The sequence below is a fragment of the Sander vitreus genome, chromosome 14 (assembly GCF_031162955.1).
Source record: "Sander vitreus isolate 19-12246 chromosome 14, sanVit1, whole genome shotgun sequence".
Taxonomy (NCBI): Eukaryota; Metazoa; Chordata; class Actinopteri; order Perciformes; family Percidae; genus Sander; species Sander vitreus.
This window is the reverse complement of record NC_135868.1, coordinates 5,779,687-5,800,885: the sequence shown is the minus strand read 5'-3', so window position 1 is coordinate 5,800,885 and position 21,199 is coordinate 5,779,687. Positions and strand designations below refer to the sequence as shown.

At 38.9% G+C, this 21,199-nt stretch overlaps 1 protein-coding gene across 5 annotated transcripts; it reads right to left on the bottom strand.

Annotated features, from left to right (window-relative positions):
• Window positions 1-1,517: 1,517 nt before the first annotated feature.
• rxrba (retinoid x receptor, beta a) lies at window positions 1,518-20,562 on the bottom strand. 5 transcript variants are annotated; one of them, XM_078268487.1, is made up of 13 exons: window positions 20,472-20,562; window positions 19,376-19,525; window positions 17,362-17,594; window positions 16,540-16,693; window positions 16,183-16,362; window positions 13,750-13,770; window positions 11,517-11,677; window positions 11,136-11,265; window positions 9,543-9,675; window positions 6,715-6,750; window positions 4,168-4,259; window positions 3,909-4,014; window positions 1,518-3,631 (listed from the first exon to the last, which is right to left on the bottom strand). In XM_078268487.1, the coding sequence occupies exons 2-13, from the start codon at window positions 19,389-19,391 to the stop codon at window positions 3,484-3,486; spliced, it is 1,410 nt and encodes a 469-aa protein (XP_078124613.1). In that variant the 5' UTR covers window positions 19,392-19,525; window positions 20,472-20,562; the 3' UTR covers window positions 1,518-3,483. The 5 variants fall into 5 exon arrangements, with proteins under 5 accessions (XP_078124613.1, XP_078124612.1, XP_078124615.1 ...); XM_078268486.1 differs by lacking the exon at window positions 20,472-20,562 and adding an exon at window positions 20,316-20,412; XM_078268489.1 differs by lacking the exons at window positions 6,715-6,750; window positions 20,472-20,562 and adding an exon at window positions 20,316-20,412.
• Window positions 20,563-21,199: the final 637 nt, after the last annotated feature.

Sequence of the window (21,199 nt, the reverse complement as noted above, 5' to 3'; positions counted from 1 at the left end):
AATCATTCCCATCTCCAGCTATAAACATGAGGCAGTAGCAGCAGGCTTAAACATTCACCAGAGGAAGCTCCAAAAATAAAATCCTGCAGAGATAGTTGCTGAGATGTCAACCTAACAGAAGATGAACACACAGCCCTAAGTCAGCCCACTCACTAAGGGACAAGTGGGGTGCACTTACAAACTTCATTCCAGTCAAACTGTCTTAGGATAGCTGTGCTCTAATCCAGATCACAGATCTCAAAGTCTGGTGGCCACAAAATCCTTTTCACTGAAGTCTTTGAGACCATACCACATTATATACAGTACAAGAATGCTAGCAGATGTTGGTGCTTGTCACCTAAATCATAAGCTTGCCACCACCTTACTATTCTTTGCCAACAAATACCAACATGAGGCAGCAATGGTGCATGAGGGGCTGACTTTTCTCCGCATGTAGAAAATGAATGGACATCTGGGGACTACTTTGCCGAGTTGGCCCGCACATATGCATGGATGGAGAAAAACTGAAACACCAAACTCTAAGGTTAGACAAACTTACTGACATGTAAAACAAAAACACCTGTCTTACAGTAACAGGTCATCGAACTGCCAGCCTCCAAGTCCACATCACATGGGGGAGGCCAAGGATCTTCTCAGAGAAGTATTTGGCCTATCTGCAGGGCAGGTAGCTCATTGCTCATTCTGGTCAAAGTAGCTGGTGGACCCCAAAATTCACCAGCTACTTTCATTGCTTCCACCAGCCTAACTGCTTTCTAAAACACAAAAGACACAGGCTGTGTCTGGTAGAGTACAAAGCCACAGCAAAAATGAACAAGCACTTAGATGGTGTCCATTTTCCATAGTTGGGAGTCATATGGGAGTGATGGGTCATAAAGTAACAAAAAGAAAAACAAATCAAAGAAGGAGTCCTACATCCTAAGCAGACCTGTTTAATGAGTGGAGAATGATTTGTCTGTGTACTTGCATACTGTGTTTGCATTGATGTAAATGTGCATGTCTTAAAACTAAAACACCATTTTAGTTATTTAGCACCTGGTAGAGGACAGCTGTACCTCTTCCCTGTAGAATGATACTGCAAAATGTTTCTAATTGATATTAAACATGGTGACTAATAAGGCTAAACATACCTCACAACGTCAACACTGTTTTAAATACTAACAAAAAAGGTAATAAATCTTTGTGTACCCCAGTATTGCTCACCTTTGAGCATGTGTAGACGGTTTAATTCATGGTTTAGTGTATTTCTCCCGATCATGTGGTAGCTGCATTTGACTTTTCACTGCAATGCTCAGATTCAGTTGGCCACAAATTTCCATCACAGTAAACTTCAAGAGCAATTGTCAATTAAAAATTCAGCCAATCAATTGCCAAGAACAACAAACATTGGCAGAAGTTAGTGCAAAAGCAGTAGTGAGGTGTGGTTTGGCCCTGGGCTCAATAACTTCATGGTGATGTCTTATATGGGAGGAAAGTCTAATGTTGATTCAACAGAAGAAGAAAAAAATAGAGCTTATAAATTTCTTTGTAGGAGCCACATATTTCACATTCATATGAATGTGAAAAGGCCTTTGTTTCTGCATGACTTTGTTTTTTCTTTTGTATTATTTACACTTACTGTACAAAAGTTGCAAGCATTGAGCCAATAAACACTGAATAAAGATTCCATAGCTGCAGGTAGTAGGTGTAGGATTTCCATTTTATAGCACTAACTAATTTCATTATTGCATTACAGTAACACAACACGCAAGTAATTCAAACACCGGTGCATTGTTTACCAATCTATAGTCACAGCCAGTGATTCATCCATTAATGGTGGGCTGCAGAAGTATTACAGATAAGCCAAACTTGAATTTGATTGATGACAATGGCAAAATTAAATGTTGAGTTATTGCCACTGTCAGATCATTTCAGCTGGTCTCTATATTTTCCATCTCTGCTTGTTTTACAGAGGGAAGAGTGCAGCATCTTGAAAACAAAGCAATGCCTCAAACAACTCAGATAGATGCTGACCAATTATACAAAAGACTATTTAAAGCGCAAAGAAAATATTTTTTCTCTTCTATAGCCAATGGACAGTTGATACTAATAAAACGGCTGGAATAAAGAGCAACCAATCAAGAGCTAGACTGGTTGTTAGGACAGACCAACACCTGCTGCCAGCCAGTAGTGTTAAGTCCCAAACCTGGTTATCATTACAGAAAGTGGCCAATTATTTAGCAAGTGCTATAAAAAAAAATTGATCACATCTGATTCGAAAATGGATGCAATAATTGGAAAACCCTACACATAGTACCTTCAGGGTCATCTTAGGTGTCTGATAATATACGGTCCTTTTTAGGAAACGGGAACATTTACACAGTTACAACTCACAAAAGTGCATACATGACCAACAGCAAAAGGAGGATTTGGAGGAAACGGGAGATAAAAGACCGACAACTATGATTTGTCTTGCATGAAGCTGTACTTCCTGCAAGCCTCCAGCTGTTTGAAAATGCCAACCAACTGCCAAAATAGAGAAAAAGGATTAAATCAAAACTAGGAATAAAAAATAAAATTCAAGTCATTCGTCTTGTCTTACAAAGCCCGCTGTGCGCATCAGGGTGGGAGGGACAAAGTTTGTCTGTTCAACAAAAGTGCTCCCACTCCCCTTTTCCTGGATTTCAATGCCTTGGAAAAAGCTCTCATTTCATGAGTACAGTACTTCAAAATAGAAACTCAAACAAGTTTCAGCATGAATATTAAAAAATAAACAAAGTATTTCAATGTTTACGAGATTGGATGAACTCACTGGAAGGGTGTATCTGCCTGTCCATTATAGGACACCTCCTGACCAATAAGAAGTGAATTGGTTTGATGATGGACAGTTGATTAAAATGCTACGCACCTGATTTTAAGCTAAAACCATACATGAATAACTAACCAGATAGTGATGGATAAAATATACAGAGGTGCCGCTAGCAGTGTAACTAAGTAACCCAATTCAAAACAGGGAAATATACCAGTTACGCAGAAGCAAAAACCAACTGTGAGATGAGGATGTGAAACTGAAGGCTAACTTAAAATTAAGACATTTACTGAATATGTGTGATAAAAAGGGGATATATTCCTTGAGTCTTAACCCCCACGGTGGAAAACTGATTATGGGAAAAGGTGTAAATGTGTTTGAGTGTGTATAAGCATACTGTTCATTCAGAGCCATATCATCTGTGTATTAATTACGTTGCATTTCAATTCATGTATGCAAGTTAGGATCGTCATATGTGTAGATAATTGTCATGGAATATGAGGGTTGTGTGTGTGAGTGTGAGAGTGCGAGTGTGTGTGTGTGGGGGGGATGCGCAAGTGTGAGAGCCGGTACATTAAAGCCAGCAGGTGTTGCAGTTTTAAGTGAGGCCCAATGAGAAGAGCCAAGGACCCAACATGGGGTGACGTGTTGGTAATCCTGCTGTGCATCGGATCCTGACCGGACTGAACCTGGCTCCTCTAGGTGATCTGGTGAGGCGCCTCTAACATCTCCATCAGGAACGTGTCGATGGGCGTGTCTCCAATCAGTTTAAAGAAGAACAGGTGCTCCAGGCACTTCAGACCAATGGAGCGCAGTGCTGGGAGCCGGAGGAGGAGCTTTGCAAACCTGGACGATGGAGGGAAGGATGAGAAGGAGAACAGAGAGAAATAACTGTAGATCTATAAATCATGTAAACTGAAAACAAGAATTCAGAAGATGCAGGAAGCATCTTTTTGGTAGATTTCTTTTGTCTGTTTTGTCACTGCATCATATCCAGCCTCCAACCAACTGCTCTGTGCTACAGTGACAAGTTAAAGCTGAGCTAAAAATGATTTACAGTCTTCATATGTCCAAGAACGACCTCACCTCTTACTTTTCAGCATGTCTGTGTGTTACTGCCTACCTGCCCTGCTGATCAGGGTATTTCTGTTTGCAGTAAGACTCAAGAGATGCGTACACCCTCTCTCTCAGGAGCTCCACCTCGCTGGGGTTGGACAAACCCTTGGCATCTTCAGGTGAAAACAGAGAACATTTACATTATCTCTATATGGAAATGAAACCCATTTCACGTTTCCTATTACAGGCACAAATTTGTCCACTTTAGTTTGGTGTCCTTCATGATATTTTCCTCATGAGTTTCAATCTTCCGCCTGTCTATGTACCTGGGTTGAAGAGGATGATGGCTCGAAGGCAGCCGAGTTCGGTCTTGTCCATTTGCATGTCTCTCATCTTGCTTACAAGCTCTGTCAAAACTCTGCAGAGAGGAGAGGAGATTTGTAGGGGGAAATTCCAGTTGGAGACAATCCCAGATTAGGGAAGAGAGATGAGGCAAGATAAAGGACGGGAGAAGAAGTAAAAAGAGAGCGAGAAAGAAATAAAAAAATAAGAGGAAGAAAGGGAGGGAATAAGAGAGTAAGAACAACAGAGAAAAACCAGACTTTATGGTTACTTCTCAATGTAATTACTTTATGTCTAAACTAGCGAGGGCATGGTTGGACTGCTGGTTCTGCAGATAAAAACAAACAAAACACACACAATAATGTTAGTTAAAACTGGCAAACTGCTGCCACCAAATGGGTGGTAAGTTCTGGCTGTGGCTGATTCTGGTGTTTACAACTTAATAATTGAATGGTTGATTGTCTTTGTTTTATTAATAATTAACTGTGCTAGCAAATGTGTGAAGGTTGCTGTGAAAGTGTTGTGAAAGTGCCAAATGTTGAAATCTACAATGGCTGGAGAGTAAAAACGTTATAGTTTCCTGTTTCACTTTTTCCACACGGTCTATCTTCCACTATTTTGTCTTGCCCTCAACCAATGACTCCGAGGAAGAAAGAGCATATGGCAGTCAAGGTTCAGGGACTAAACACATTTGTTTTTCTCCCAAGCAGAAGTTTGTTGTTTGTTCTCATATTTTAGACGAATGTTCTCACTTACAGAAAAGGAATAAAGATTCATTGACTTTATGGTAACTTTAATGCCTTGTTCAATCTAATTTAGTAGTTTTGATGGGCTCATTTTAGGGTCAATTTTAAAACTGTAACTGTATCCACACGCATCTCTGACAAGTTGTTTTACTTGAGATGTAAAGTGTTGATGTGAAAATGAAGAGAGGGCCAGAGCGAGGGAGTGATTGGTAATTTGGGTGCTGTACTGTATACTTTAAAAGCCATCCATTCATTCTTAAAATGCTTCACAAATCTTAAAACCTAAGAAAGTAAAATAGGTGTCCTGCTACTCAAGAGAGCACTGCATGCAACTAGTAGAAACAAAAAAACGTACCTGGCAAAAATAGAATGCAAACCAACATATCATTATATTTTTAAACAATGGCGTTATCATGCTTCATCAGATGTGTAGCGCAATAATATATAGACTGACAGTTATTAACTCAAGAGGCTCGGTGTGAGCCATAAGTGCATCTTAAAACTGCCTGGTAGGCCTGCACGATTAATAGTTATAAAATCGCGATCTCGATTCACCCTGTTCACGATTTAATGTTTAAATAACTTTTTTTTTTTTTTATGACTTTGATTCTCATTTAATTTTACGAGCCGACTGCATCACAAACGCTACTACTTTCTTCTGTGAGTTTTAAACAGAATGTATAAAAAAAGGTTTTAAAGCGCTCCCAAGCGCTGCAATGCTCTCCCTTCTCTTCATTGAAGCCTCTATGTTTACAGACTTGTGGTGATGCACAATGTGCTATAGGTGCCAAAAAAAAAAAATCGATGTTTGGTACTGCCAATTTGTTTTGTTTTGTCATGGTTCATGTGTGCAATAAACAATACACTTCATGAGAAAAACATCGTGGCAGAGAATCGTGATTATCAATTCTAAGCTAAAAAATCGTGATTCATATTTCCCCCCGAATCGTGCAGGCCTACTGCCTGGAATATGACGTGGACAAAAGAGGAGGAAGAAAGTGATGACCATTAGAGATGATTTTCTACTAGATCATCCATCATCAGAAATGGACATTTTAACAGACACTGGCCAAGCCCACAATGCAGTGCATTGTCAAATCAATTTTTTTTTATAAACACACCCAGCACAATGAATACATGTTTTATTCATATTAAGTTGAGAAAAGGGAGGAAAGTAGGAGTGATTGGTACGCACCCATAGTGTATACCTTTAATGTTTAAAATGGGCACTTCCCATCATAGAGGGAGCATCATTGAAGAGGGCCAACACCACCTCTCAAAGGCTCAACGGTAAATCTTAACACACATCGACCTGACTGTGTAAAACAGTGTCCTGCAATAGAGTTATACAGTATTGTGTCCCACTATTAATGCCCTGGGAAAGCTAGCCCACACATTTGGATTTGCTCATTATGGTCTGGCAAGGCTCAACAAGCATCTGGTTTGGTAACAAGAGGCATCGTCAATGGGCAAAAGATGAAAAGTATTCTGCAGGCAAATGGACGAGGCTTTAAGCAGTCAAAGCCGCAAACCAAATATGCTGCAGAATTCAAATTTTAATACAGTACTGCTCTTTGTCATCATCATCATCTAAACCATACCTCTAAAGTTCACTTAGTGACGAGTCAAAACAATTTTTAGTGGATGTCGTTCAGAATAATATCTTATCCAGCGAAAACTGGCTGACTTCTACAAAGCCTAAAAGCATCAACCTTTTAGCTTTGGTTCTGTGTTGGTTTCAAGAGGAGGGGTTTAAGAAAAGTGTTTGTGTAGTGGCGTAATTACCTGTCAAATATGGCCCCAACCTCGGCATTGTGCGCCCTGTGTATTCAATCACAATGTGTTATTACAATGTCATTACACAGTTACATTGTTATTACAGAATTCTGTCTGTTTTCTGAGCCTTTCAGCTGTACAGAGAGTCAGTGCTTATATATGATTTCACATGGTGAAAATCTGTAGTGGTAGGGCTGGGCGATAACTCAATAGAATTGTATCGTGATGAAATCATAGAACGTTATTAATTGATAATAACAAGCACATACTAACTCAAATTTCTCAGAAAATCTGAAATGAAATATTTTAAGGGAATATCATTTGAAGATTAAGGTTTTGTTTTTACATCAAACTATTTGAATGCATGCACGTTAACATATTAAAGTGTATAGCCATTTTCTCTACATTATTTGAAAATGTTAATTTTGCACTGAAGTTCTTAATAAAATGAGAAAATAGTCAGTACTTTTACATTTGTCATATAGACAATTTATCGAATAACCCAAAAAACATGCAATATCAAGAACTATATTGTTATTGAGATATGAAAATACCTATATCGAGATAAATTCGCCCCTATCGCCCAGCCCTATGTAGTTATACAAACTACTTTCTGATACGTTTAAAACTGTTGTAAAATAGTGCGCATGAGTGTGCATTAGGATTGTTCACATTTTTTGTGTCTAGACTCAAAGTTTTATTTATCTTGCAACTGCACCCAAATCCCTGATAAACATGTGATCAGTTTTATGACATCATAAACTGTAGTCTTATCAACTATATTCACATATATTAAAATAAGCAGAGAGGAGGTTATGATAAATCTTATGAGCCAAATGCATGACAGCAGAAAACCATTAGTAGACATGAAACTGTTCATAGGTGAAAAACGATTAACCCTCACCCTTTAATAAATGTTCCTTGCTACACGGTAATACATCATGAAAAGTAACTTGAAGTCCAACTGATTTTGATGAATCAAATACATTTTTTTTGTCTGCTGCAGCATACACATCTGCCCTGTAAATCGCTTGTTCCATGTTCTCCTTTGACAACAAAAAAAACAGGAACCAAAAGAGAGAACTATAACTATTTTGGTTATGATTGGGATAATAGTTTCATGACGGCGCCTCCTATTTTCGCACTTATTCTGCTGTTCCGGTATCCGAGTACTTAGATAGAGACCTTATTTTGATACAGCCAATCAAATGTTGGCAGAAAAGACTTTGAGCAACAACCCACATTACCTTTCCTATTCTTCCCATCTAACTTACAAACACACGTAAAGCAAGTTTTGTTTTGCACTTCGGGGCCTACCTAGTTGCCTCAAGTAATGCGCTACAAAGAAATTATATTCTGATATTTTATTATTTACATCCTCCTTGACGAAATATGATTCAGTAGCTTCAAACAGTTGCTGACGAGAAGCTGAAAGAAAAGGCTGCTGCTAGAAAAATGAAAAAGTATTAGGGGAAAATCATTGAGCCGTTTGTCATAAGCCCAGTTAGCTTGCTGTAAACCTGACTGGATTTTTGGACAATGTAATTACTGTGTAATTGACAGTGAATTGACACGTTGTGATGTAGTTGGGGTTTTTACATAAAACTCTACGAGATCTGGAGTATTTTTTTTTTTTCACTCGAGGCACTCAAAATGTATTAAAACCTGCAGATGTAATCTACCCCTAGATAATGCAATACATCCTATTATCACATAAACTAGCATTTATTAGAGCATAAGAAGTTTTACATCTTAATTAAATAACATTCTGAAACAACCGCAAACACATAATCTAGTGAAAAACATGTAATTTCACTTTTCAAGTAACAATTAATGATTGATGCAATAATGCAGATGGCTGCAGAGGGATCATGGAATACATTTTTTTGGGATCTCAAACTAACAAGCTTGTTTAAGATATGAATGCGCATATCTCTGGACTGACAGTGTACTTGTTGCCACCAATCATTCAGAAGCCTGTAGAAAACACAAAGGTGCAGTAATATTTCTATATTATTTATAGTGTGCCTGTTGCAGGTAACGTATTTTACAATGTTGTGACCTTTATGAAGGAATTAAGATTTATGTATTGTGCATTTGGATTTAATAATTACGGAAAGACAGTCTGTCGAAGATTGTAATTATTTTACAACCACATTTTTTTTGTCAAGATGAGATCACAAAACAATTATTCTTTGGTCAGCAGAAAAGAAAATGTAACACCAACATATATATACCCATGGCCTCAACAACGTTCTGCACAATAATAGGATGTAAACTCTATTTTAAGCGACATTCCTATTATATAGTCACATTAGCCAGCCAGTGACTGTGTGCATGCATGTCTATGGGTAGGCATTAGTCACCAGCCTCCTGGCCATGCGCTGTCACCCAACAGGCATCATTAAAGAAGCAAAGTCTCTCAGCCAATCACAGCCAACGCAGAACACAGCAGCTGCAGAAAACCAAAGGGGAAGACACAGTATCCTAAACTCTTACCCCAGTCACTTATTCAGCCAAACATGAAAAATTCATGTAAGTAAATAAAAGCAAGTGTTCTTTCTTTTTTCATGTAGCTCTGAGGACTGATGTGGATTTACCAGGTCAATTCAAGAGGGGTCTGTGGATCTATTTTAAGCGAATCGATTCTAAGTGGAGTAGATAGGCCTTTGAAAATCATACTAATGCTAAAACTCTCCAGCGAACACAATTATGTTTATGTTGGCATGTCCTCTCCAGTTGGGTCAACAACCCAAACTTCTGAATGCTGGGAAATCACTGATGTGGTATGTCTGTCAGAGTGATACTGTTTATGCCTATATGCATCTGTGTATTACCTGTCAAAGATGGCTCCAACACCTGCACTGTGAGCACTGTTCCTGTGGACATGCAGGCCGGTGGCCAATAAAATCCCGTCCTTCACCGAGATGGAGCGATGAGAGAACGATGCAATCAGGAGTTCATTCCAGCCTGTGGAAGAGTTAGTGTGTCAATAAATATTCTACTAAATATTCTACTGCTGTGATGTTTGGGATTTCTTAATACCCTTTATAACTGAATGTTCCTGGCAATTAGCAAATTGAAGCTCTCTTACTAAACACATGCGGTCATTTTCCTGTAATAATTAACCCTTACTATTTCATAGCTGTATGAGACAATGGAATACTCCTTTATACCCTAATATTTAGTTCTATATTAAAAAGGGGCAAAGGTCTCCACCAGATTCCCTGACCACATATAAAAAAAAAAAAAACTAAAAACATACAGATCATGCAAGTTTATGTTTTCTTGACACTGACGCTTTTTAAAACTACACTTGTTGGTGGTGTAAAAGATTGGAATTGCATTATAATAATTATAATATACTTGTCTAACAGTTTAATGTTTTGTGCACCAACATTTACATAGACAAGGGGACCAAATACTGTATAGGGAGTTACATAATGGTGTTAGTAGACTATGATGGAGCAGCACAAAACCCTAAAATATCCGATTGGCCTAAACATTTTCTTGTTTGGCACTGGCATTTTACTTTCCCTTTATTTTTGTGCTGTGTGAGTGCAAGTTATAAGTCTAGAGCCACCGAAAAGAAGGAACACAAAAGGTATCCAGAGTTTGCATCAAACCATTTTTAATTTTTCAAAACCAGGAGGGCTGAGAGTGCAGTATTGTGTTAGTTGATGTTTGACCGCTGTTGCAGGTCACAAAGGCGGCACAGGGTCAATATATGGGGACAAGGTTGGAAGGTTGTGGCCGTAACTAAAACAATCTATCCACAGAATCATTACTCATGTTTGAGTTACATTTATTTCTTACGTGATCCCTGTATGTTTGCTGTACACTGCCCTACCTACCTGATATTTGTGATATAAAAAGGTTCCACTGTAATATAACAGGCTGGTTTAGTCATTAAAATATATAATTTAACTTTGTGTTACTCTCAACATGTGGACAACTGGGTAATTTTTTTTAAATTTATTATTATTAATTCAAAGGTGCTCCAAGCGATGTTGGGTGACGTCACTTCTTGTTGATGTTCGAAGTATTGTCAAACAAAACGAGGCTAGCTCGCCCCTCCCTCCTCCTCATCCCGTCCCCTCCCCCTCCCTTCCACGTACTAACCCCCCAACCCCCACCCCCAAATCCTTCTTGTCGGTTATTGGCTGGAACACTGTTATGTTTGGCGCAGTTTGTTTTTGTTACCGTTTGTGGAGCCTGGGCTGTCTACAGAGACCGCATTTTTTTTTTAATAGTGTGTTCAGGGGACAGGCAGCTCGCGGATAGTGAGGAGATATTTGCTGTATGTGACAAAAAAAATGTTGTAGCCTAAAAAAACACATGACATTGCTTAGAGCACCTTTAAATAAAGTGTTTAAATAAAAAAGTCACTACTGATTCATCGAACCTTCTTGAGTCAACTAGGAGCTTACCTGCACGTAGCAGGATGACCTGGTCGTCCAGGGCCAGCTCAGAGAAGTGAGGGATCCTCTTAGCCCACTCCACCAGGGTGAAGAGTTGCTTGTCTGCTGCCTGACAGATGTTGGTGACAGGATCGTTGGGCTGAAGAAAGCAGATTTATAGGATTTTTTTAATAATTATTTCATCAAACAACTTGACTGTAAACACTGTTTTATTCACACAACAGCCTGTAAAGATTGTTAAAAGAAACATGCAGTCTTTGAACAAATATAAGCATGATTATATACAATACTTGAATATACTCAACTACAGTTGAACTTGTAGTTGTTACACAAAGCACCTTTAAAAAGGAACACAGTTTGTGGTTAACTTCCACCATTCAGACTACTCACAGAGCTGCCACCTGAACTTCCGTCTGCATGAAGCTCGGTCTTTTGCTCTACAGCCATCTCCGCTTCCAAAATCTTCTCCACTGGCATCTCCTCGTTCACCGCACTAGACGACTCCACCTCGCCCTCTCGTTCCTTGTTCCTCTGCCGTTCCTCTTGGACAGCTGCAGGACGGGGGATTGGGGTGGACAGAGAAGCGCACAGAAGAAAACAAGGACAAGAAGTGAGAACAAGTAGATAAGAGTAGAAACGGCAAAATGTGGGAAGCAAGGATGGGTTAAAGGTGGTCAGTGTGAAAGAACGCAGAAGCAGGAAAGGTGCAAGAGCAAAGGAATGGAGGAGTAGTAAGAATGTGCCACCAGACAACAGAATGGATTAAATGAAAGAAGTAGAATTGGAGATCAACAGAAAATGTGTGAACAATGAAGAGATTGGTGAAGCAGGATATAGCCATACAAAAAGCACCAAAGAAATAATAACTATGACCAAATTAACGTAAAAAGTGCAAAATAGTGGAAAAAGACATGTATAATTCATGATGAATTCAAAGTCTCTCATGCTGTCTTTCACACTTCTTTAAGGTCCACTAACAAGGCAGAAATGGACCGTATAAGACATACACACCAGAAGTCATTACTATTAACTCATTGTTTTAAAGCTACATTCAAGAGGGAATTACAATGAAATGTAACATTGGTAATCTTGGAAAGTAGGCATTTTGCCCAGAATCAGCATCAGGAAATTGTTGTTTGTTTCTCTTAATCTCTTACCAAGATTAAAGAAACTAGGTTACAGTTTACTGCAGAAAGACAACAGCATTTAGATGTATTTAAGTGCATGTAAATCAAATGAAAACTCCATGCAATCACATTGTCTGTCCTCTGCCCCCCCTACCCCTCCAACTTGAGGTACTATTGAAGCTGTCCTGTACCAAAATATGAAGTGTGTTTTATTCACTTCAGATGAACTATGAGAAAATTAAATAAACATAGTTCAAGTCATATTTATTATTTTGTTACAAATCCTTTGCAGTCAAAGACTGTCATAAGTCTACCACACCCACACACATCAGTAGAGAGACTGAGGTTATGGGACTGGCTTGGTGAGTCAAGAACATCCCACTGTTGGGCTCTACAAACTTTGTTACTCCGGTTGTATGTTTAAAATCACTAACTTGCACAATTGTGCTAACATTTGGGGGAATATGAATATAAAAAAAGCACCTAAGAGTCCTACAAGGTTCACCAAATACGAATGTGAACACCCTTTAACGTCCAAGCTGATAGTTGTGTCATACTACAAAAAATGTCACCGTCCAAATACGTATAAATGGCAATATATTAACCAATAGTCACATGAAATTGACATTTCTCAGTAAGGTTTGTAAATGAATGTGTTATGTTTATTGTTTTGGTCATTTTTTCAACAGCAGCAAACAGAAAATATGCAGGAGCAGCAATTATAAGGGATGTCATTACTTTGGTTTAATTTATGATTCAAACACCCAATTTTCCTGGGTTGTGCTGCAAAAACAGCACAAATTGTTTAAACAAAGCCTTTGTCAACAAAAAAAAAACAAGCATTCTGTATTATTTGATGATTAATTAATTATTCATTTGAAGGCATTAGATTATTGGAAGAAGTAGATTGAATCCTACTATGCGCACTTAATGTCAAGCAAAGCAAATGCTTGGGAAAAGATTTTTTTTCTACTCAATATCACCATCAGTCTGCAACTGTCACTGGGTCTGTATTTGATACAAAATTGAAGAAAAAAAAAGATGTGACAGTTTGGAAGCCAAAATTGCCTTAAAGAAATCTGGGTGGGCAATTTAATGAATCAATCCTTCCTCTACAAGCGTCAAAGTACCTTGAACAAGGAAATGAATGTTCCTGAACAGAAGTGGAACTGCTCTGCGGCTGACTGGAGTAACTGTGACCTTACTGGGTAGCACCCAGGTGGAATAAACAACAAGTAGCTTTAAAGTAAAGTAGGATGATGATTAAAAGAAGTGTGCAAAGTCAGCAAACTTTCCCTGGATCTATAAAGGTTAAAAATAAAAACATGGGGGAGTGATTCAAGGCTGGCACTGGTCCACCTCTGAGCACTGGCAACAAACTATGGAAAAACATTTTAAGCTAGCTCCTTCTCATGTATATGCAATGTAATATCTCTCTGCTTCTCGCTCACGCATACAGACACAGACACACACCCCTCCCTCCCTCTTCTCCTTACATCTGTCGTTCATCGTGGCCACTACAGAAGGAGGGAGGGGGGAGAGAGAGAACGAGAGGAAACAAAAAGAGGAAGAGAGGGGGGAAAGGGGGTTAGTGTTTACAAGGCTCACCCACCCCCATCTCCCTCTCTACCACTCTAGTCGTTCTTTCTATCCCCTACTGTACAAATATTACTGAAGTTCTATTAATTACACAGAAAAAATGTTTAACACTGATACCATGATTTACTGATGCATATTCATAGATCAGGTATGAGATCTCATTTATGGTTTGGGTGAAGTAAAAGAGTTTGTCTCAGGATTTACAGGTTGAGACAGATTACGAAGAAAGTATCTGCCACAGAAAGCCGCTGCCTTAAATGATCCTTTTACTGTATCTGCGTTAATTTAATAATCCATGACTACAGGGATCATTATAACAATAACAACAACAACAACAGTGACAAACTCATCAAACATAACCTGAGGTATGTTCAAACTACAATAAAGTAGCATCATTGTGTGCTGGGGGGGATTAAGTCCCAATATAATTATCTAATATTGTTACATTTAGCTCTTACCTACACTGCTCAACTGAAAGACACTCAACAGCAAATAATCTTAGACTGACGGGCTTGAAAATGGATCTATCATGTTTTGTTTTATTGTTAAGACGCTTGTACATGCTGCATGACGATGCATATAGGTCAGTTGTAGTTTTTGAATGTGTCTGCATCCATTTTTAATTTAAAGCACTTTGAGCATTACATAGATAAATAGAAGCTATTATCAGTTCATCAGCCAATCATTGTCACTAATATCAAAATGATATACATGAAATTATGGAGTGGTAAAGTAAGGCAATTCCATTGTAGTGATAGCAGTTTTACAGTTGAATGTTTATTTCAAACATATTAGGAATGGGGTAAAAAGTTTTAATAGCTACTAATGAGAATTAACAGTGGAGTTTGTGCTTTTTTTATTGGTACAAATCATGGGATGTAGTCACCGGTGACTGATGTCCACCTGAAGACCTGAAACAGCTGGTAAATATGACATTGACAGTTAAGTGATACTTCTAGGCCATAGGTTTATATGGAATCACATGCCTTTTTTTCCCACAGCTGAATTCAGTGTAGTAGAATATCAGAGTCAGAGCCAATCAGAGGTAGAATAGGTGCTGGGCCGGTCTACTGCTAGCTAATGTTAGGCTAATGCGTAGTTTGAAAGTTGGCAAACTCTTTATTGCCACCCACATTGTCAACGGCAACGCACAGCTTCAACCCTTCCGTTCTTACCTTTCACGATAAGGACCCTCAACATATTAACCGCATCAATGCTTACCAGAGGAAACGTTTTACATGGTGAGTTCTTCAATATATTAAAGTAATTATGCTTTGAATTTTGCTCTGGCCTCTCCTTCAAGTTTGTATTCAACATAGTACCGTATCACCTCAATAAAATGTACTGAAACAAATGTATAAGTGACTAAAAAGGCAATTTATTATTTTGGCTGGTAAAACATATGCCAGTCCATTTGGCCGTTGATCAAAAAGTAAATTTCTGACACTGTACACACATACACACACACACAGAGAAAGACCTGCTAGATGTCAGGCACACCGTGCGACCAATGAAAATGTTTAGTCACACATTTGTGTTGTATGTGTGTGACCATAGTCTGCAAGTTTGTAGGAGCAGGTCAGCCCAAAGTGAAGTTGGCAAAACTTTTGATTTTATTTGGATGAATATGAGTAGTGGGCTCTTTATTATTAGTGTTAGTCCCACAGACAAAATATGCCACTGTTAAGGAAACTTATGTGTTCCAGATTCAGAGACACAGAAATGACCCAAACAATCAACATCTTTACTAGAGGTGTAACGATTGTCCAAATTCGGAACTCGACTCAACTTGAGCCACAGATCAGTTCATAACCTCGTTTTTTTAGTTGGCACAAAAAAAAACCCACTGAGGTAGATGAGCTTTATAAGTTAACTTCACATAGAGGGAATCTGTCAACTGGAAGACTGAACTGTAACACGAGACCGTGGACGTTTATGTCGCGGTTTCAGAACCGTTACACCCCTAATCTTCTCTGATGAGTGTAACAAGAGTAGGAGCCTAACATTTTACCGCCACCCCAGCCTCAAAGCTACTGTTGTATACTCTTGAATCAGATTTTTGCTGGGCAAAATCAAAGGCTTATCCATCTATTCCTAACAAATACACCACAGCTAAGTTAAGAAATCTTCTTAAAATTTGTCAGCTGAATAGTTGTCTACAAATAATGATAATGTATCCACTAAAAACTGAAAAATGCACCATTATGTACATTTAAACCTACAATTGCATGCATGGGAAAGTGAAATGGCCTCATGTTTCGGGGTAATGAGCAGAAGTGGCTGAGAACCAGCCATCTACAGGGTGTGCTGAAGTGCCCCTGCTTGCTCACCTTCTCTCTTCATGCCCATGGCCAGGCACTTCTGGTAGCGGCAGTATTGGCAGCGGTTCCTCTGTCTCTTATCCACCATACAGTCTTTACTATCCCGACAAGTGTAGGTCAAGTCTTTGCGTACTGTGCGCTTGAAGAAGCCTTTACAGCCCTCACAGCTGTAGACACCATAGTGCTTACCTGGAGGGTGTGGGAAGGAGGGAGGAAAAGAGCCAAAGAAGTAAGACAAGAGGTAAGAAAATTTGTTTCAAGGTAGAAACTTTAAAGGATCATTTACATTGTTTACACTGTAACAACTGCCCCAACTTAAAAGGCAAGGCACAGAAAATAGGAGTAGTATTTAAGGTGTCTAGTCACCAGAGGATCTGTCTCCGCAGATGGCACAAAGGCGTTTCTGGGAAAGCATCGGCCCCGGGCTGTGACACGACAGCTGCTTCAAGCCTAACGGAGGTTTCACATCGTCGGAGCTGCTCACTGCATGAAGCCCTGACATGGACACTGTTGAGTTGATCTGAAAGAACGATAGAGGAGAAGGTGAAAACAATGACGATTAGGGTTTTTTTTGTTGATAAGTTTCATTGTCACCAAAATCACACAAAAAACATCACGGTGAGAGGCAGGCACGTAACCCTTTAAGTTCCTCCATCTCTTTAAGTCCTGCCTTGCCTCTTATATCTCTGTCTGACAAACTGGTTAGAACAGAGATAAGGGCTTAAGAACAAAACTCATGACATCTGGCACATGAACATCAAGGCCAACAGACGATAGAAGTGGGGGGGGGAACCTAATTAAAGTTCTGCTGCAAACATTTATTGTCCCATGGCAAAGAAAGACAGAGTGACATCCATTATGTATATAAAAATAGGTAATTAAGTACAAAATATAGAATTAAAGAATATCTAAATATAAATATTCATTAATATTATACATAAAAAGTGTGATTTACTGGATATTCTATTTTGGATTAACTGCCACTGTGGTTGTAGCAAGCATCAATCAAGACAATCTTAGAAACTGTCAAAAGTCCAAATTTAAAAAAGTGATTACTTTTTATTTTCAGAAAGGTATAGCTTGATATCTTTTAAGTTGTGAATTTCTACTTTCCAATACAAATAAATAAATGTATGTTACATAATAAACATTTTAAATAATGTCCCCTAAGTACAAGTCCTTCCTTACCTGTGGGCTGCTAATGGGGCCGTAGCCCACCGATGGCGTGCCAGGTAGACCAGGCGAGCCCAGCGAAGAACTGATGACAGAAAAGGGGGAGCCGATGCTACTGATGGGGCTGTTGACCCCTGAGGTGGTGATGGGAGGCAGGGAGGTCATGGAAGCAGCTGAGGGAACCAGCGGAGGTGAGCGCTGGCCTGATGGAGGGGAGGACACAGACGAACTGTCTGGGCTGTGGGAATCTGATAAGAGACAGCAAGAAGGATAATAGCAAATAACTAGTGTAATCACTAATACAAATAATGTTGTGCAAAAAAGGCTAAGCTTCTTAATAGAGGCGATACAGGTGTAATACAGGGCTCATTGTATTTATTTATTCTCATACTCAAAACACAAACATGGTAGTTGTCAACCAAATACCGCAAATGCTGTAAAAATAATAATAATGGGCTGGAACAAAGCTAATATACCACAAATTATTTGCAAATATATTTATCTTTCCCTAGTTAAACAACACAATTTTACAAATACTAAGCAGACTTGCCTTTTGCAACTCTATTGTTTTATTTTTATCAAGAGGAACTGTTGGTCCTTAGGCCCATCTGGGGTCTATTTTAAGTGAGGTCAATCAAATGTTGCAGATTTAATGGGTTTTACATGACAACAATAAAAATGGCATGCTAGTAATTACTGACTCCTCAACTGTAGTGCTGTCTTGATTTGATTATAACTAAATGATGCTTATAACAATCATTTGCTAAACACTAAAAACCTCAGTTAAACATCCTCATTGCACAATGTAAAGCATACAATGTGGATTTTTACTACCAGTAAAATGTGCTTTGCTTTTAACATCCCAGAGTGTGGTTCTTAATAAAACTGTGTTGGACAACTAAGGACAAGATTTGGTTGAGTAGTTATTTCCTATTAAGTCATTTTCTGGATTTATTATTAGTTTTCATACAGCACTTGACTGCATGACAGGTTTATAAGAGATGTGCATTTATCTGACTGGTGTACAATGAAGAGGAAGAAATTAATTTAACTTTCTAGAAGCCTATTTTATTTTAATCTGTTATCTAAATCTGGTGGAATTTTGGTCTGGTTTTACGATGCCAATTGTTTTATTTATTTTTGTTTATGCTGTGGTTTGTATTGTGTTGGCTTTCTTCTGCAGCCGGCTGTGTGCTGCATTTTCACTGCTTCAGGCTGTGTACTTGGTTGTCGTCTGAGCTAATCTATTGTCTTGCCTCAAACACATTGAAAAGAAATCCACCAATCATAGCTCACACAAATCACTAACTGCGGCCCATGGAGGACTGTTCGTGGACTACCATTTGAATACTTATCAAGTCAACAAATGCAAGGAATCATGTTTTCTTTTCTGCTCATTTTTAATTTAAAGTATTATTTTCTCACAAGACTCGATCAATGTCTGACAGTGGTACAACTCCAACTCTGTCACATATTTCACCAAGCGCTCTGAATAAGCACTTGTAAGGAATACTGGCTTGAAGGTGAATTGTATGATCCTGTGAGTCCTGTGGGGCCATTGCTCTCATGATACTGTACAGTGTTTTGGATGAAGATGAATAAACTCTGTACCCAACAGTGACGACAGTCACAGTAACAAAAAGTAATATTAAGATTGCATTTCAAATAACCAAATATTAAAAACAAATGTTGCTTTAGAGAAGTTGTGGGATGGTAATTTGAACGGCTAAACCTGACTGACTTAAATCAAATGACGTTCTGAAAGACAGTGGGTCTATATATAGTTCAACTGTGTGCCAGCTGTAACTCACATATTTTAAAAAGCATTAATATTTTGCACGTTAAGTACTGGTTCATCATAACCCATATCGTTCATAGGCCTGAATTTACAGCAGTCGTAAAAACGTGTAAGTAAGTATAATTTGCGCAGTCGTAGCTAATATCAAACATTAGTTTTAAGATGCAATTTTAGTTCGACATTCATGTATTTGCATTGCTGATAATAAAATCAGAGCAATTATTTTCTCACCTCTACTGTCTCCCATGATGGTGGTTAGGGTGCAGGGGCTGGCTAGCAGCTAGACGCCGACGGGCTTCCGTCTCAAAACCGCCCGCAATCAAACTCTAGACCGCGGACTGAGGCCCGGGCCGGAGCTGTTTTGGGAAACCAAAAACGGGTCTGAAATTCCAACACAAGACAGAGCTCATTAGATAATGATGTGACACACTCATATGCCCATTTAGTCATAACATTGTAAAACATAACATACTCAGTCTATTGCTATGTTGTGAGTTGCCTGTATGCGTGTCAATAGAAAGATTTGTGTATTTTGTGAATTTTTGGCATTATGTAACGTTAAGGTTAACGTTACAGCAGGACTTGGCAAAACAGTAAGTTGCTAAACCGATGCCTGGGCAAATACATCGGTTATTTAATAAATAAACAATATATCGATACCAAACATCGACTATGTTAACTTGGTTCAACGCAGTGAAGAAAACGTCCCATTCCACCATATAAATGGAGCCCTGACAGATGGCAACAAACCACCGTTCTACCAAGCTAACGTTAGCCATCGCATTGCTCGTATACTAGCCAGCTAACGTTACTAGCGAACATTTAAAATGCTTGTGCCTAACGTACACTTAAACAGTTTGTGTTAGCTACCCTCCTCGAACATACATTATATCATTCAGCTCAGCATGATGTTAAAGACAAACAGGTCTTTAACGTTACATTTTGTTGAAATTATGCCATGTCGGGTGTAAACTGCAAAAACGAGCTTAGCTTAGCTTAGCTAACTAGCCACCTAAAGCTAAACTAGCTAAATGCACCGAGTAGAGCTAACGTAGAGAGCCAAGAACAGACCAGTGTAGCACTGGTAGCCCCACCTATATCTCATTATCCTAGACATAAACTAGCTAAATGTTGTAAATATGTAGAGTGCAAATAAATACGGATTACTGACGGTTTAGCGGCACAGCTTCTTCGCATGAAAAGATGTGGCGACTAGGCCCCGTGTGTGTCTGTTTCTCCCCCCACTTTGCCTCTTAGTCAACCCTCCCTCCCCCTGCAAGGATGAAAACATGATGATGGTGGATGATTTGGCTTAGTGCTCTCTTACAGTTGAATATTTGGCTGCAAAACACTGCAGCCCGACTTCTTAAGGCAGGAGAAGGTTGTGTGTGGTAATGTTGCGTCTCGCATGTCACTGAGGAAGAGCATCCAGTGCAAGAGGTCAAAAGGTCAAGACAAGTTCATCTCTGTATTGCTGGAAAAGGTTATTGCAGGGCATTGGTGGACATGCTGCAGAACAAACCAGTCTTACAATCATGTAGATATCAAATCTCTGTCTTCTAATTGCCAACTACCAACACAAATATTGCTCAATGTATTCAGGGGCGGCAGAAATGTACAGTAGACTGATGTAGAGTGGCAAAGTAAGTCATTAATTAATCGATTAGTTGTCAACTATTCACCAACTATTTTGATAATTGGTTTGACTCATTTTTTTATGAAAAAAGAGTGAAACATTTCTGACTCCAGCTTCCATGTGATTATTTCTTCACTCCTTTATGACATTTCTTCTTGACAAACAAAACATTTGGGGATGTCATCTTGGGGTTTGGAAACCACTGATAGACATTTTCTGACATTTTATAGACCAAACAACTTATCGATTAATCAAGCAAAAAATTGACAGATTAATCAACAATAAAAATAAATGTTAGTTGCAGCCCTAGACTGATGTCTGGAAGAGTCGGGATCCTTTATAACTGCGAAGGACAGAGCCTAATTGTTCTTTGAGGCAACATCGGGCAAAAGATAGGAAATACATTGGATTTGCAATAC

What these genes read in the sequence shown, in the direction of transcription:
- rxrba (XM_078268487.1), bottom strand. An exon ending in GCCCCATTAGCAGCCCACAG is followed by an intron (nt 16,694 to 17,361) that starts GTAAGGAAGGAC and finishes TCGTTCTTTCAG; the next exon opens with ATCAACTCAACAGTGTCCAT. An exon ending in GAAGTTCAGGTGGCAGCTCT is followed by an intron (nt 11,266 to 11,516) that starts GTGAGTAGTCTG and finishes TGCTTTCTTCAG; the next exon opens with CCCAACGATCCTGTCACCAA.